Source organism: Xenopus laevis, chromosome 6L (assembly GCF_017654675.1).
Source record: "Xenopus laevis strain J_2021 chromosome 6L, Xenopus_laevis_v10.1, whole genome shotgun sequence".
NCBI lineage: Eukaryota > Metazoa > Chordata > Amphibia > Anura > Pipidae > Xenopus > Xenopus laevis.
Genome location: NC_054381.1, coordinates 912,419 through 930,267, shown reverse-complemented (window position 1 = coordinate 930,267; position 17,849 = coordinate 912,419). Strand labels below are relative to the sequence as shown.

The 17,849-nt window shown below is 46.0% G+C and overlaps 2 protein-coding genes across 2 annotated transcripts in view; one reads left to right on the top strand and one right to left on the bottom strand.

Moving 5' to 3' along the window:
• atg9b.L (autophagy related 9B L homeolog) overlaps positions 1–316 on the bottom strand; it is a 26,280-nt gene extending 25,964 nt beyond the window's left edge. The window contains exon 1 of the mRNA XM_018241286.2: positions 197–316. The gene's annotated coding sequence lies outside the window, so the exon portion shown is untranslated. The remainder of the gene's footprint in view (positions 1–196) is intronic.
• Positions 214–17,849, top strand: LOC108704640 (mitochondrial potassium channel ATP-binding subunit). The gene is made up of 16 exons (XM_018241287.2): positions 214–521; positions 1,939–2,236; positions 2,996–3,151; positions 3,352–3,446; positions 6,424–6,529; positions 7,325–7,486; positions 7,995–8,080; positions 8,190–8,287; positions 11,045–11,150; positions 11,247–11,280; positions 11,403–11,533; positions 13,778–13,872; positions 13,977–14,110; positions 15,451–15,598; positions 15,774–16,024; positions 17,088–17,849. Exons 1-16 carry the CDS (start codon positions 214–216, stop codon positions 17,175–17,177), a joined length of 2,298 nt encoding a protein of 765 aa, XP_018096776.1. The 3' UTR covers positions 17,178–17,849.

The window sequence follows — 17,849 nt, the reverse complement described above, 5'->3', positions numbered from 1 at the left end:
TATTTAAGATAAACAAAGAAACAATTGTAACAATTTAACTGCAGATTAAAGGGCAACTGACCTTCATTAGCAAAACTGTAACAAGACATAAAAACAACACAAATAAATTCAGACTTTCATACCCTACCCCATTGTGTGACATTAACATGGTAATTAGGGGGCGTGGCCAATACTATACAATGCAATACAAACTCACTGTATGTCCCAGAGCGGATGTGGAAAGGAAGGTCACATATATATTCCTATAGGCCTCTAGCAGCTGCCTCACTATACCCCGCCCCTTATTCCCAGCACTCCTCGTGTCACAACATTCCCCTGCCCAGTGAGGACCATGTGACTATCTTAGAGTATCAGGTGACTAGCTCGCCCAATCGCGACTCAGTATCGGAGAGGCGGGAAGAGGGGCGTGGCCACTTAACCTGCCGGTACTACGCGGGGATTCCGGACAGACCGGACCACGTTGAAGCCATGCTGCTCCACTTTCTTCAGGCCGGACTGCGCCAATGCCGCCCTCCCGCAAGGTAACCACCCACTGTGAACCCTCCGAACGTGACTGGACATAACCCGTGTCTATCTCCCAACTAGACATTGACTCCCCCGTGACGTCAACCGCTTGGGATGCTGGGAAAGGCAGTTTTATTGGTGCGCGTGGGTTTATGGGATATGTGGTTCGTTTGTGCTTGGCACATGTATACCGGAAAGCTTTCTGCACTACAGTTCCCATAAATCCCTGTTCCCTGTGTAAGACTATATTAGCTGAGAGAGTCAGTGAGGGGATAGTAGTGAAGTGTAAGATGTGAGTAAGAGCAGTTGCAGGTTATGTTTCTCTGGCAGTGGATTTATTCCTGGGGCAGCTGAGCTGACAACTTGCACTTGGTCACATTCTCCCCTCATTCCCCTCCTCCCTCCCTCACATTAATCCCCAGACCTCCTCTGCTATTCCTTCATATTGTGACTCCTCTTGTCATTCTCTTCCTGGTCTGGTTGCTATGGGGAGGGTCCCTGGCAACCTGACCAGTTTCACTTCTCACCTGCAGAACAGAAATAATTGATCATTCAGGAACCACAAGGACTGGAAATGATTGAGAATCAACTGCAATTTGTATCACTGAGCCCCACCCTGTAACATTCTCGCACCTTATTGTTATAAATAGACATTGGGCCTATTTGGTACCGACCCATTAGTGAGGCTCTTGCCATTGGGCCGTGTCTATTAAATGAACTGTTCTGAGACTGTTTATTTATTATTAGTTGTGCTTTTTCACTTATTGAGCTTTTTTTAGCAGTTTGTCATTTGTCTTCTGGTTGTTAGGGACCAAAATCCCGTAGCAACCATGCACTGATTTAATAAGAGTCTGACATGTGAATAGGAGAAATTAATTTAAAGGAACAATTCAGTATAAAAATAAAAACTGGGTAAATAAATAGTCTGCAAAATAAACAATGTATCTAATATAGTTAGTTAGGCAAAAATGTAATGTATAAAGGCTGGAGTGAGTGGATGTGTAACATAATAGCCAGAACACTACTTCCTGCTTTTCAGCTCTCTAACTCTGAGTTAGTCAGTGACTATAAGGGGGGCCACATGGGACATAACTGTTCAGTGAGTTTGTAATTGATCCTCAGCATTCAGCTCAGATTCAAAAGCAACAATTATGGCCCATGTGACCTCCCCTCAAGTCTCTGATTGGTTACTGGCTGGTAACCAATCAGTGGAAAGCAAGAGAGCTGAAAAGCAGGAAGTAGTGTTCTGGCTATTATGTTACACATCCACTCACTCCAGCCTTTATACATTACATTTCTGCCTAACTAACTATATTAGATACATTGTTTATTTTGCACAGACTATTTATTTACCCAGTTTTTATTTTTACACTGAACTGTTCCTTTAAAGGTGAACCCGCCGTGACACTTCCCATGTACATTATGTTCCTCCAGATTAACTGGCCGGGGGTTTGGACTCTCCCTTCCACTCGCCAATTACAGTCGCCTCCGAAACGCCTGGCGCCCCTCCTTGCGCCCAGTATGGAAACCAGTGAAGAAGGGGAAGCTGCTGGCGGTGCTACTGGGCCCAGCGTTATTGGGGGTTGGAGTGAGAGCGGCACGGTGCCAAGTGGATCTGAATGGCCCCCCACTGACTGTATCACAGAGGGGCCGACCAGAACCAGAGTTCAACTGGGCCCAGTTCTGGAAGCTTCTGCGCCCCGAGCTCATCTCTCTGTTTACAGCCATAATTGTGAGAGCCCAGCTTTTCTTCTTGCTCCTCTGGGGCCCATTTACTATCAGTTCCCCCTCGTGTCGCCCATTTACTAACACTTCCCCCTCGTGTCGCCTATTTACTAACACTTCCCCCTCGTGTCGCCCATTTACTAACACTTCCCCCTCGTGTCGCCCATTTACTAACACTTCCCCCTCGTGTCGCCCATTTACTAACACTTCCCCCTCGTGTCGCCTATTTACTAACACTTCACCCTTGTGTCGCCCATTTACTAACACTTCCCCCTCGTTTCGCCCATTTACTAACACTTCCCCCTTTTGTCGCCCATTTACTAACACTTCCCCCTCGTGTCGCCTATTTACTAACACTTCCCCCTCGTGTCGCCCATTTACTAACACTTCCCCCTCGTGTCGCCCATTTACTAACACTTCCCCCTCGTGTCGCCCATTTACTAACACTTCCCCCTCGTGTCGCCCATTTACTAACACTTCCCCCTCGTGTCGCCCATTTACTAACACTTCCCCCTCGTGTCGCCCATTTACTAACACTTCCCCCTCGTGTCGCCCATTTACTAACACTTCCCCCTCGTGTAGCCCATTTACTAACACTTCCCCCTCGTGTCGCCTATTTACTAACACTTCACCCTTGTGTCGCCCATTTACTAACACTTCCCCCTCGTTTCGCCCATTTACTAACACTTCCCCCTCGTGTCGCCCATTTACTAACACTTCCCCCACGTGTGGCCCATTTACTAACAGTTGCTGTGTCTCCCCCCAGCTGGCATTTGGGGCGGCCCTGCTGAACATCCAGATCCCGTTAATACTGGGGGAGCTGGTGAATGTGGTGTCGCGCTACACAAGAGAGCATGCTGGGAATTATCTGCGGGAAGTGCAGGGGCCGGCCCTGAAGCTGCTGTGTCTGTATGGAGCCCAGGTAGGTCCCACTGGTACCTCACAGTATGGGGAGAACTTGAACACCTGCTACAACTCCCAGCCGCCCTGACTTCCCTTCTGGTTGGGAGTTGCATGACAGTGTAACTCCTCCCACTGCGCAAGCTGAAGAATCATGGACACTCCTCCTTGCTCAGCCGCTGAGTAACCATGTGACTGTATGACTCTCCTTGTACCTTCCAGGGGCTACTTACCTGCGGGTACATCGTCCTGTTGTCCAGAGTGGGGGAGCGGGTGGCAGGGAGTATGCGCAAGTCTCTATTCTTCAGTCTGCTACGGTGAGTGGGAGGGGCCTGTGCTCACACTGACCCCAAGCCCCTCTGTATTGTGGGTATTAGCCAACCAGAGCAGAGCTCAGCTACAGGGTCAGACATCAGAGGAAAGCAGAATTAAAGGGTAAATCAACTGGGCATAAAATCTAACTCCCCTACTCACCTTGGGTAAGAGAATGCAGTGGGAAACAGTAGGGTGCTCTACCTGGGTAACTATTGGCAGGGAAAACTGGATTCACTTACCCTGGGGTAAACTGCTGCATGATTATGGGAAAGAGAGCAGGCCTAGATTAGAGCGTTGTACCTGGGTAAATACTGGGGTATGCTTCTGGGTGTCCATGGGAAAGAGAGCAGGCCTAGATTAGAGTACTGTACCTGGGTAAATACTGGGGTATGCTTCTGAGTATCCATGGGAAAGAGAGCAGGCCTAGATTAGAGCGTTGTACCTGGGTAAGTACTGGGGTATGCTTCTGGGTGTCCATGGGAAAGAGAGCAGGCCTAGATTAGAGCGCTGTACCTGGGTAAGTACTGGGGTATGCTTCTGAGTGTCCATGGGAAAGAGAGCAGGCCTAGATTAGAGCGCTGTACCTGGGTAAGTACTGGGGTATGCTTCTGAGTGTCCATGGGAAAGAGAGCAGGCCTAGATTAGAGCGCTGTACCTGGGTAAGTACTGGGGTATGCTTCTGAGTATCCACGGGAAAGAGAGCAGGCCTAGATTAGAGTACTGTACCTGGGTAAATACTGGGGTATGCTTCTGAGTATCCATGGGAAAGAGAGCAGGCCTAGATTAGAGCGCTGTACCTGGGTAAATACTGGGGTATGCGTCTGAGTATCCATGGGAAAGAGAGCAGGCCTAGATTAGAGCGCTGTACCTGGGTAAGTACTGGGGTATGCTTCTGAGTGTCCATGGGAAAGAGAGCAGGCCTAGATTAGAGCGCTGTACCTGGGTAAGTACTGGGGTATGCTTCTGAGTGTCCATGGGAAAGAGAGCAGGCCTAGATTAGAGCGCTGTACCTGGGTAAGTACTGGGGTATGCTTCTGAGTGTCCATGGGAAAGAGAGCAGGCCTAGATTAGAGCGCTGTACCTGGGTAAGTACTGGGGTATGCTTCTGAGTGTCCATGGGAAAGAGAGCAGGCCTAGATTAGAGCGCTGTACCTGGGTAAGTACTGGGGTATGCTTCTGAGTGTCCATGGGAAAGAGAGCAGGCCTAGATTAGAGCGCTGTACCTGGGTAAGTACTGGGGTATGCTTCTGAGTGTCCATGGGAAAGAGAGCAGGCCTAGATTAGAGCGCTGTACCTGGGTAAGTACTGGGGTATGCTTCTGAGTGTCCATGGGAAAGAGAGCAGGCCTAGATTAGAGCGCTGTACCTGGGTAAGTACTGGGGTATGCTTCTGAGTGTCCATGGGAAAGAGAGCAGGCCTAGATTAGAGCGTTGTACCTGGGTAAGTACTGGGGTATGCTTCTGAGTGTCCATGGGAAAGAGAGCAGGCCTAGATTAGAGCGTTGTACCTGGGTAAATACTGGGGTATGCTTCTGAGTGTCCATGGGAAAGAGAGCAGGCCTAGATTAGAGCGTTGTACCTGGGTAAGTACTGGGGTATGCTTCTGAGTGTCCATGGGAAAGAGAGCAGGCCTAGATTAGAGCGCTGTACCTGGGTAAGTACTGGGGTATGCTTCTGAGTGTCCATGGGAAAGAGAGCAGGCCTAGATTAGAGCGCTGTACCTGGGTAAGTACTGGGGTATGCTTCTGAGTGTCCATGGGAAAGAGAGCAGGCCTAGATTAGAGCGCTGTACCTGGGTAAGTACTGGGGTATGCTTCTGAGTGTCCATGGGAAAGAGAGCAGGCCTAGATTAGAGCGCTGTACCTGGGTAAGTACTGGGGTATGCTTCTGAGTGTCCATGGGAAAGAGAGCAGGCCTAGATTAGAGCGCTGTACCTGGGTAAGTACTGGGGTATGCTTCTGAGTGTCCATGGGAAAGAGAGCAGGCCTAGATTAGAGCGTTGTACCTGGGTAAGTACTGGGGTATGCTTCTGAGTGTCCATGGGAAAGAGAGCAGGCCTAGATTAGAGCGTTGTACCTGGGTAAGTACTGGGGTATGCTTCTGAGTGTCCATGGAAAGAGAGCAGGCCTAGATTAGAGCGTTGTACCTGGGTAAATACTGGGGTATGCTTCTGAGTGTCCATGGGAAAGAGAGCAGGCCTAGATTAGAGCGTTGTACCTGGGTAAGTACTGGGGTATGCTTCTGAGTGTCCATGGGAAAGAGAGCAGGCCTAGATTAGAGCGCTGTACCTGGGTAAGTACTGGGGTATGCTTCTGAGTGTCCATGGGAAAGAGAGCAGGCCTAGATTAGAGCGCTGTACCTGGGTAAGTACTGGGGTATGCTTCTGAGTGTCCATGGGAAAGAGAGCAGGCCTAGATTAGAGCGCTGTACCTGGGTAAGTACTGGGGTATGCTTCTGAGTGTCCATGGGAAAGAGAGCAGGCCTAGATTAGAGCGCTGTACCTGGGTAAGTACTGGGGTATGCTTCTGAGTGTCCATGGGAAAGAGAGCAGGCCTAGATTAGAGCGCTGTACCTGGGTAAGTACTGGGGTATGCTTCTGAGTGTCCATGGGAAAGAGAGCAGGCCTAGATTAGAGCGCTGTACCTGGGTAAGTACTGGGGTATGCTTCTGAGTGTCCATGGGAAAGAGAGCAGGCCTAGATTAGAGCGTTGTACCTGGGTAAGTACTGGGGTATGCTTCTGAGTGTCCATGGGAAAGAGAGCAGGCCTAGATTAGAGCGTTGTACCTGGGTAAGTACTGGGGTATGCTTCTGAGTGTCCATGGGAAAGAGAGCAGGCCTAGATTAGAGCGTTGTACCTGGGTAAGTACTGGGGTATGCTTCTGAGTGTCCATGGGAAAGAGAGCAGGCCAGAAGCAGGAAGTAGAGCCAGAGCGTGGGTCATTACTGGCCACTTACCCTCCATTGATTTGTGTCTATCAGACAAGACGTCGCTTTCTTTGACGCAGAGAAGACGGGGCTGCTGGTTAACCGTCTCACCTCCGATGTGCAGGAATTCAAGTCTTCCTTCAAGCAGGTCATTTCCCAGGTAAGTGGCACCCGGCCAAACATTGGGCTAACGTGGGGCTGTGAGATCCTGGTGTGTTTTGCCCCTCAGGATACACTCACCCCTCAGGATACACTCACCCCTCAGCATACACTCACCCCTCAGCATACACTCACCCCTCAGCATACACTCACCCCTCAGCATACACTCACCCCTCAGCATACACTCACCCCTCAGCATACACTCACCCCTCAGGATACACTCACCCCTCAGCATACACTCACCCCTCAGCATACACTCACCCCTCAGCATACACTCACCCCTCAGCATACACTCACCCCTCAGCATACACTCACCCCTCAGCATACACTCACCCCTCAGGATACACTCACCCCTCAGCATACACTCACCCCTCAGCATACACTCACCCCTCAGCATACACTCACCCCTCAGCATACACTCACCCCTCAGCATACACTCACCCCTCAGCATACACTCACCCCTCAGGATACACTCACCCCTCAGCATACACTCACCCCTCAGCATACACTCACCCCTCAGGATACACTCACCCCTCAGCATACACTCACCCCTCAGCATACACTCACCCCTCAGGATACACTCACCCCTCAGCATACACTCACCCCTCAGCATACACTCACCCCTCAGCATACACTCACCCCTCAGGATACACTCACCCCTCAGCATACACTCACCCCTCAGCATACACTCATCCCAACAGCCACATTTAGCTGCTGCACCCCACCCCCCCAAAAGTGCTGTACTTACCCATGCTGCACTTCTGCTGCACATTAACCCTCTCTTCCTTATATGCAGGGCCTGCGGAGCCTGACCCAGACTGTGGGCTGCTTTCTCTCTCTCTACTACATCTCCCCAAAACTCACCGGCCTCTTGCTTGTGGTGATGCCCGTGCTGGTTGGTTCCGGTGCTCTGATTGGTTCTTTTCTGCGCAAGCTCTCACGCCGGGCACAGGAGCAGGTGAGTGACCATTATTTTATAGAAATGCCTCTTCCACCCCACCACAACCTTCCCACAGATAAATCTGGGGTACATAACATGGGAGTTCACTGGAAAGGGGGTAGATAAGTCACTAGGAGAGGGATTTGTTGCAGGTAAGTCACTAGGAGGGGAATGTGGGGCAGGTAAGTCACTCGGAGGGGAATGTGGGGCAGGTAAGTCACTCGGAGGGGAATGTGGGGCAGGTAAGTCACTAGGAGGGGAATGTGGGGCAGGTAAGTCACTAGGAGGGGAATGTGGGGCAGGTAAGTCACTAGGAGGGGAATGTGGGGCAGGTAAGTCACTAGGAGGGGAATGTGGGGCAGGTAAGTCACTAGGAGGGGGTGTATAAAACAGCAGGGGCATTTCTGTCAGTTGAGTGAGGCAGTTCTCTAGCAGATGGGTGGGGGTATGTATGAGCAGGTAGGTGGCTGATGTATTGGTGGCCCCAGTACTAGCCCAATGACATGTGAGGTGGGTGTATTGACAGGTTGCAAGAGCCACAGGATTGGCGGATGAAGCTCTGGGGAACGTACGGACTGTTAAAGCCTTCGCCATGGAGACGAGAGAGATGGAGTAAGTATGGGGCATATCCTCCCCCCTTGTTACCCCTACACTTTGTATCTACCCCCTTCTCTACGTGCCCCTCTATCTGCCCCATGCTACCCCTGTGTCTCTGTTACAGACTGTACTCGGCAGAGGTAGATAAGTCCAGTCAGCACAATGAGGTTCTGGGGGTGGGGATCGCTGCGTTCCAAGGACTGTCCAACGTTGTACTGAACTGTGAGTTGTTTCCCCTTTACTCTCTGGGTAGGACCTGCTGCAGCCTGTAACGGAATTAAAGGGACACTGTCATGAGAAAACATGTTATTTTCAAAACATATCAGTTAATAGTGCTGCTCCAGCAGAATTCTGCACTGAAATCCATTTCTCAAAAGAGCAAACTGATTTTTTTATATTTAATTTTGAAATCTGACATGGGGCTAGACATATTGTCAGTTTCCCAGCTGCCCCTGGTCATGTGACTTGTGCTCTGATAAACTTCAGTCACTCTTTACTGCTGTACTGCAAGTTGGACTGATATCACCCCCAGCAGCCAAACAACAGAACAATGAGAAGGTAACCAGATAGCAGCTCCCTAACACAAGATAACAGCTGCCTGGTAGATCTAAGAACAGCACTCAATAGTAAAATCCAGGTCCCACTGAGACACATTCGGTTCCATTGAGTAGGAGAAACAACAACCTGCCAGAAAGCAGTTCCATCCTAAAGTGCTGGCTCTTTCTGAAATCACATGACCAGGCAAAATGAGCTGAGATGCACCTACACACCAATATTACAACTAAATACACTTGCTGCTTCAGGAATGACATTTTATATTGTACAGTGAATTATTTGCAGTGTAAACAGTGTCATTTAGAAGTAAAAACGACATCATGAAAATCATTACAGGATCCCCCATGTAGAACTATACAGCTCATCTGTGCCATTAAAGGAAAACTATACCCCCCAAACAATGTAGGTCTCTATTTAAAGATACTGAGTAAAACAGCTGATGTGTAAAACCCTGCTTCATGTAAATGAACCATTATCATAATAATATACTTTTCTAGTAGTATGTGCCATTGGGTAATCATAAATAGTAAATTGCCATTTTAAAAAATAAGGGCCGCCCCCTGAGATCGTAAGATTCACTGTGCACATATACAAACCACATGTAAGGTCACATGAGCCAATTAACAGACAGAGTTCTGCCTTTTGCTTCCTCACTTCTTCCTGTTACAGTTAGAGCTGCAGTATTTCTGGTCAGGTGATCTCTTCCTGTTACAGTTAGAGTAGTAGTATTTCTGGTCAGGTGATCTCTTCCTGTTACAGTTAGAGCTGCAGTATTTGTGGTCAGGTGATCTCTTCCTGTTACCGTTAGAGCTGCAGTATTTCTGGTCAGGTGATCTCTTCCTGTTACAGTTAGAGCTGCAGTATTTCTGGTCAGGTGATCTCTTCCTGTTACAGTTAGAGCTGCAGTATTTCTGGTCAGGTGATCTCTTCCTGTTACAGTTAGAGCTGCAGTATTTCTGGTCAGGTGGTCTCTTCCTGTTACAGTTAGAGCTGCAGTATTTCTGGTCAGCTGATCTCTGAGGCAGCACAGATAGAGTCACAAAATGGTGGTTCAAGGCAAGAGATGTAAAAAGGCAATATTTATGTAAATTTATATTCCAGTTTGGTAAGATTCTTTAATATGTCATTCAATTTGATATAAACTATCTGTTGCTTAAGTGTTCATTTTGGGGGTATAGTTTTCCTTTAATAATGTTCTACCTCTCTGGCCCCCCCTGGTGGTAATGTCAGTGATGAACATTATGTGAGGTTGTTACAGACACATCTGATCTCTGGATCACCTTTCCTTGGCACTTTGGGGGGCACTTCTCATTGGTTTCAGGCTTCTCAGCAGAATGGCGGGGGCTTTGCTTTGGGACAGGGAATTCTGGGAATTGTAGTCTACTCTTACAGAAGCCACAGAGTGTTTGCTGGGAAGTGTAAGTATAGGGGCTGCCCATGATCTCTATACAGGATCTCTATACATCATCTCTATACAGGATCTCTATACAGGATCTCTATACAGGATCTCTATACAGGATCTCTATACACGATCTCTATAAATGATCTCTATACATCATCTCTATACAGGATCTCTATACAGGATCTCTATACAGGATCTCTATACACGATCTCTATACACGATCTCTATACACGATCTCTATACACGATCTCTATACAGGATCTCTATAAAGGATCTCTATACACGATCTCTATAAATGATCTCTATACACGATCTCTATATACGATCTCTATAAAGGATCTCTATACAGGATCTCTATACATCATCTCTATACAGGATCTCTATATACGATCTCTATACATCATCTCTATACAGGATCTCTATACACGATGTCTATACCCGATGTCTATACACGATCTCTATAAATGATCTCTATACATCATCTCTATACACGATCTCTATACAGGATCTCTATACATCATCTCTATACAGGATCTCTTATCAGGATCTCTATACAGGATCTCTATACATCATCTCTATACACGATCTCTATACACGATCTCTATACATCATCTCTATACACGATCTCTATACAGGATCTCTTATCACGATCTCTATAAAGGATCTCTATACACGATCTCTATACATCATCTCTATACACGATCTCTATACATGATCTCTATACATCATCTCTATACATCATCTCTATACACGATCTCTATACACGATCTCTTATCAGGATCTCTATACATCATCTCTATACACGATCTCTATACACGATCTCTATACATCATCTCTATACATCATCTCTATACATCATCTCTATACACGATCTCTATACACGATCTCTTATCAGGATCTCTATACAGGGCTGATATGGTGGAGGCTGCTATCAGTGGTGGGAAGCCAAGGAGACTGAGCTCAGTGACATTATTGTGACTAATATTATACCTATACTAATCCCGCCTCTCTGCCCCGCCCAGGTATCGTGTTGGGCACCATATTTGCTGGGGGCTCCCTCATGTCAAGCAAGGAACTGTCTGCGGGGGACCTCATGTCTTTCCTGGTGGCTTCCCAGACCGTGCAGAGGTAATGCTGAGCTGTGACATTATATCTTGTGTATTGACAACTACTTACCTACCTACCTACCTACCTACCTAACTACCTGCCTCCTCTCCCACACAGGTCCATGGCCAATATGTCTGTCCTCTTTGGCCAGGTAAGTCTCTAGCTTGTTTGTGTGTATCAGGTGAGTGTTGCACGAGTATGTATGTGTGAGTTACACGAGTATCCCTGTATAAATCTCCCATGATGCTCTGTGCTGGATTGTTCTTCCCACAGGTAGTCCGAGGGCTGAGTGCTGGGGGAAGGGTATTTGAGTTCATGAGTCTGGAGCCCACCATACCCCTGAGCGGGGGCTTCAAACCTCCTGTACTGAAAGGGGAGATACACTTCAAGGACGTCTCTTTCAGGTGAGAGGAGAGGAAACTGTTCTGGGTGCTGACCTTTCCTTCAATAGTGATCCACTCACACTCATTCCTATCCAACGCTTACACACTTACATTGTATAAAAAAGTCCATCAAGTTCAATCCCTTCTTTATACTTTATTTGCTTTAGTGGCCACAGAATGACACTGCCCAGAATTATTATCCACAAAAAACCCCCAGATCCTTCTCAGTTGAAGGGATTCTGTCATGATTTTTATGATGTAGTTTTTGGGTGAGGAATGAAAACTACACCATAAAAATCATGATAGGATCCCTTTAATTTAACCAGTAACCTTCTGTGTGGGATTGTATTGAATGCTTTAGTAAATCACATCCACTGCCATCCCAGAGTTGGGGTTCCTGCTCACCTTCTCATAAAAGGAAATTAAATCAGTCTGGCAAGATCTATTACACATAAAACCATGTGGCACACACTCATAGTATTATGATTTGCTATGAAGTCCAGTATCTTATCCTTTATTAAAGGAGAACGAAACCCTAAAAATGAATGTGGGTAAAAATGTCCTATTTTCTATAGTGAACTTATTGCAGGAGGCTAAAGTTTGAGCTTGTCAATAGCAGCAATGATCCAGGACTTCAAACTTGTCACAGGGGGTCACCATCTTGGAAAGTGTCTGTGACACTCACATGCTCAGTGGGCTCTGATTGGCTGTTGAGAAGCTAAGCTTAGGGCTCGTCACTAATTATCCAGCAGCACAAAATGAGCTTCCCTGGCTGTAATATAAGCTGATGCTACAGGTTTGCTGATTATTCAATTCTGATGCTAATTGCACTGGTTTCTGTGCTGCCATGTAGTAATTATGTGTATTAATTACTAATCAGCCTTATATTGTGACATTTCTATTCTATATGTACTGTATATTGTGAGTGGCTCCCTAAGCTCAGTAAGTGACAGCAGCACAGAGCATGTGAATCAGTGAATCAGCAGAAAAGAAGATGGGGAGCTACTGGGGCATCTTTGGAGACGCAGATCTTTACTGCTAAAGGGCTGTGGTTGCCTTGGGCTGGTACACAAGCACAAAACATCATGTACAACATTTCTACCTACTTCTTTAGTTATGCTTTAGTTCTCCTTTAACCCTTTTAAAAGCTTTTCTACCACTGATGTCAGACTAACTGGCCTATAGTTTTGAGGCTGAGAACGGGATCCCTTTTTGAATAGAGGCACCACATTAGCAATTTGCCAGTCCGTGAATCCCTGGGAAATCTGGCCCCGGACCTTTGTTAATCTTAACATGTTCTAGTCTCTTTTGAATTTCCTCATGTGTGAACCGTGCATCATTAGTTGTATTACTAGAATTGGGACTGTTAAGAAGAAAACCTTCATGAACTGGTTCCTCATTTGTGTAGACAGACGAAATATAACATTTCAGAATCTCTGCTTTTTTTCTGTTCTCATCAACCAACTTTAATGAATAACTTTGGAATCACTTGGCTCCTCACTGCAATACCTTTTTCATCTCAATTTTAGCCTGTAGCGTGCCTTAAAAGCACATCTTTTCTTACTCACCTCAACATCAACGGTTTTATATAACCATTTTTCATCTGTGTTCAACACAGTGAAGCCTTTCCCAGTTAATATGTTGCAGAGATACCCTTATACTGACACAGTTTTCCCCGCTAACATTTAGGGGCAGATTTATCAAAGGTGAATTTACGAATGAAAAAAATTTGAATTTCAAGCTATTTTTTGTGTACTTCGACTAGGGAATAGTCCAAATTCAATTTCTTTAAAAATTCGACTTTGACCATTCACCATATGAAAACTGCCGAATTGCCTTTTTAGACTATGGGCGGACCTTCTAGAACCTTGGTGGACCTTGAAAAATGTAAGTTTTTTATAAGAAAAACTTTGAATCTGATTCGATCGAATGCTATATTTTATCGATTTGTACGATTTGAATTCGAAAACTGACCTATTCGACCAAAAAAACTTCGACTTAATTTTGGTTGGTCTTTTCGAATTTCAAAGTTTTTTCAATTCCAAATTTGACCCTTGATAAATATGCTCCTTAGAGTGTTAGTTCCCCCTATAGAGCTTGCAGGAATAGTGACAGGGCAGTTATACATATCCAGTACATATACAGTAGCTGAGTACAGGGATCTGGGGAGATTGTACAGGGAAGAAATACATGGCACAGGTTGAATGAGGGGGAGTTAGTAACCATGTTACTGGTAAGACAAGACATCTCTGCTGTCTCCACCAGTTACCCAACTCGACCAGGCCATGAAGTACTGAAGAAGTTTGACCTAAGGATCCCTCATGGCAAGACGGTGGCCCTCGTGGGTCAGTCGGGTGGAGGTGAGGAATCTCTATAGCAGTCTGTATGTCTGTCCCTCTAGTACTGGGACCCTCCAGCAGTCACCAGGGCTATTAAATAAAAATATTGTGCCGACACTTTTCAGGAAAGTCAACGGTGGCAGCGCTGCTAGAAAGGTTCTATGACCCGACAGAAGGGGCGGTCCAACTGGACGGAGTGGACATACGGATCCTGGATCTGTCCTGGCTTAGAGGGGAGGTCATTGGCTTCATCAACCAGGTACCTGCCCCCTGGCTTAAAAAACAAATGCACTATTATATATAGAAAATACAAGATATTATATATAGACAAATACAAGAAATTATATATAGACAAATACAAGATATTATATATAGACACATACAAGATATTATATATAGACAAATACAAGATATTATATATAGACAAATACAAGATATTATTTATAGACAAATACAAGATATTATATATAGACAAATACAAGATATTATTTATAGACAAATACAAGATATTATATATAGACAAATACAAGATATTATATATAGACAAATACAAGATATTATTTATAGACAAATACAAGATATTATATATAGACAAATACAAGATATTATTTAAAGACAAATACAAGATATTATATATAGACAAATACAATATATTATATATAGACAAATACAAGATATTATATATAGACAAATACAAGAGTCCTCTGCACTCAACCCATTATCAATATATTTAAGACAGAGACATTTTGTGCTACTGCTACTGAAAAATGACTTAATCTTTAAACAACACAGGGATTGTTTGTCCATATATTGCAATATATTTAACAGTTGTTTATCCCCCAGTTTCACAGATATCAGTGTTTGTGTCATCTACCCCCAGCGGCGATTCTAGGGCTCCTGTCCCCCCCAAGCTTAAAAATCTGTGTCGGAGCAGGTCAAACGGGGGCAGCATCCCCAGTGCATTGAGCATAATATCACTTTCTGCACTAGTGGAGCCCAATTTCCGAGTTAAAACACCAGTTCGACTCTTAAAGTTACAAGAGGCGGCTTTTTACTGCTCCTTATAACTAGTCTCTCACTTGCCTGAGGCAAGAATCTCACCCTCCTTCATGGCCCTGGCTACCCCTTACCCTCCTGTCTGTGCCCCAGGGACCACATCTCCTTGTTTAGTGGCCCAGCCTGAAGGCCAGTTACGGGGACATTTGGGGTGAGTGCTTATTTGTACCCTGGGTACCCCTGGAACTATAGCAGGGTGACACCCCAATGTTTCTATATATCTGTAACCTTGTTATGAGCTAAGGGGGCCCAGTCTGAAGGTCAGTTAGGGGGAGATTTGGGGTGAGTGTTTATTTGTACCCTGGGTACCCCTGGAACTATAGCAGGGTGACTGTTACCCCAATGTTTCTATATATCTGTAACCTTGTTATGAGCTAAGGGGGCCCAGCCTGAAGGTCAGTTAGGGGGAGATTTGGGGTTTAGGCCTCACATAAACTTTAGGCTCAGACTCCCTGTGATGGCCAAACAGTGCAAAAGCCGGTACCATATACTTAATACATTACTGCAGTGACCCTGGTAGTACATATTGTTCTGATTTCCCAGGAGCCAGTTCTGTTTGGCACCACCATTTTGGAGAACATTCGCTTTGGGAGGCCGGATGCCACTGATGCTGAAGTTTGTGAAGCCGCCGCACAGGCCAACGCAGACAGTTTCATCCGCAGTTTCCCGGAGGGTTACAACACCATGCTAGGTAGCCCCCAGTTATTACATTTATCCCCCACCCTTTCTATTGTTCCTGAACCCATTGTGCTGCTTCTTAAGGTTTGTTCCATTGGCTCCTCCTCTTTTGTTTTAGTCCATTTCAGCCGCACCCATTTCTGTGCAGCACATGCTCATCGTTGGCTTTTGTTTCTGTGCTGATTTAGGGGAGCGTGGGGTGACCCTCTCAGGGGGGCAGAAGCAGCGGGTGGCAATTGCCCGGGCGCTACTGAAAGATCCCAAGATCCTTATTCTGGATGAAGCCACAAGTGCACTGGATACAGAGTCAGAGAGAGCAGTACAAGTTGCACTGGATCGGGCCAGGTCAGGACGCACCGTTGTGGTTATTGCTCATCGGCTCAGCACCATCTCCGAGGCAGATTTTATAGTGGTTCTGTCCAAAGGCCAAGTGGCTGAGGTAAGAGGGTTGATTGGCTTGTTTAAATCTTATGGTTCAAGTGCTGATTGGCTGGCCCGATCCAAAGGGTGAATGTGCTGATTGGCTGGCCTCATCCAAAGGGTGCATGTAGACAAATACAAGAGTCTTCTGCACTCAACCCATTATCAATATATTTAAGACAGAGACATTTTGTGCTACTGCTACTGAAAAATGCCTTACCCTTTAAACAAAACAGGGATTGTTTGTCCATATATTACAATATATTCAAGCTGAACAACTACGTCAAAGTCATCCCATATCTGGCCAGTCCTACACTCTTTCATCTGATTCATTAAGAATTCTATTGCTTCATTATACATTTTACACAGGGACTAAGTTTTACCTGCAACTTACTTGCTGCTTTCAAAGTAAAACTCCCAAACTTGGCTGCCCTTTTATTAGACACCAGTGGGATCACCTGACTCAGTGGCGTAACTAGATATTACGGGGCCCCACAGCAAATTATTTTTCAGGCCCCCAAAATTTTTAGCAGTTGACTTGTTTTACCAATATTTATTGAAATTGTATATGAATTAGGGCCTCGTGGGGCCCCTATACCTCCTGGGCCCCCCTGCAGGCGCAGGGTCTGCTTCCTCTATAGTTACGCCCCTGACCTGACTTTAGTTGGGAGGGGTGGGAGCTACAACATGGAGCTGGTCACTGCTCCTGTATAACTATAACAAACAAGGGAAAGTTGTGCTCAACACTCATTTTTAAAACCATTAGGCGGGGGTGCAATGAGGCTGTGACCACAAAATACATATAGTCAAATACAAGAGTCCTCTGCACTCAACCCATTATCAATATATTCAAGACATTTTGTGCTACTGCTACTGAAAAATGCCTTACCCTTTAAACAACACAGGGATTGTTTGATCCAAAGGGTGCCTGTGCTGATTGGCTGGTTTGATCCAAAGGGTGCCTGTGCTGATTGGCTGGTTTGATCCAAAGGGTGCCTGTGCTGATTGGCTAGGCTAGTAAGAATGATCCAGTGCAGATATAATATTTTATCACCAAAATCCATCTTTCTCTTGTTCCCCAGCTTGGGACCCACGAGGACCTGCTCAGAAGAGGAGGACTTTATGCAGATCTGATACGTCGTCAGAAGCAGGAGTCGCCGGAGTCGCAGTAACAAAAGAGAGACTGATGAGCAACACTTACCTCATGGGGCCCTGCAGTGACTCTTATGTATCTCTGTCTGTAGGGAGTTGCCTGGGAGCCCCCCGTCTGCTATTGGCCCTGTCACTACATCACGTGTGTGTCCTACAGACGCCTGAGACTCAATCATCTCCATTGCACTGTGCTGACAATTAGCAGCAATATGGGCCCTACACTATGAGCTTCTGTTTTATATGTCAGTAGGGTGCCACCTTTTCTAGAAAAAAATACTGGCCTTCCAATACATTCATGGTTTTTCCCTATTATTAACATTATTGTTAGCTCTGTATGTAAGTGTTGTACATTGTGAATAGACTGTGCAAGTGGATGGAGTCTCAGTAGAGGCCGGTGGTACCAGTAGTAAAGCTCATTCATTTGTGTCTGTTCTGCTGCCAGTGGATCAGTTGTAGCCTGAGATCAGACTGATGGAACATGAGAGGGACAGAGGGAAGTGTAACTCAGTGTATAGGAGGAGTCACACACACACACATATATATATATATATATATACACAATAGGGAAAGGATATGTGTGGCCTGTTGTTTGTGCAGAACTGCTGTGAGGTACAATAAATCCTCATTAGCCTCCTCCTCACCCCCTGTCTCCTGTCAGTAAGAAAGAAATAAAGGCCAGACTGCTGCTGCCA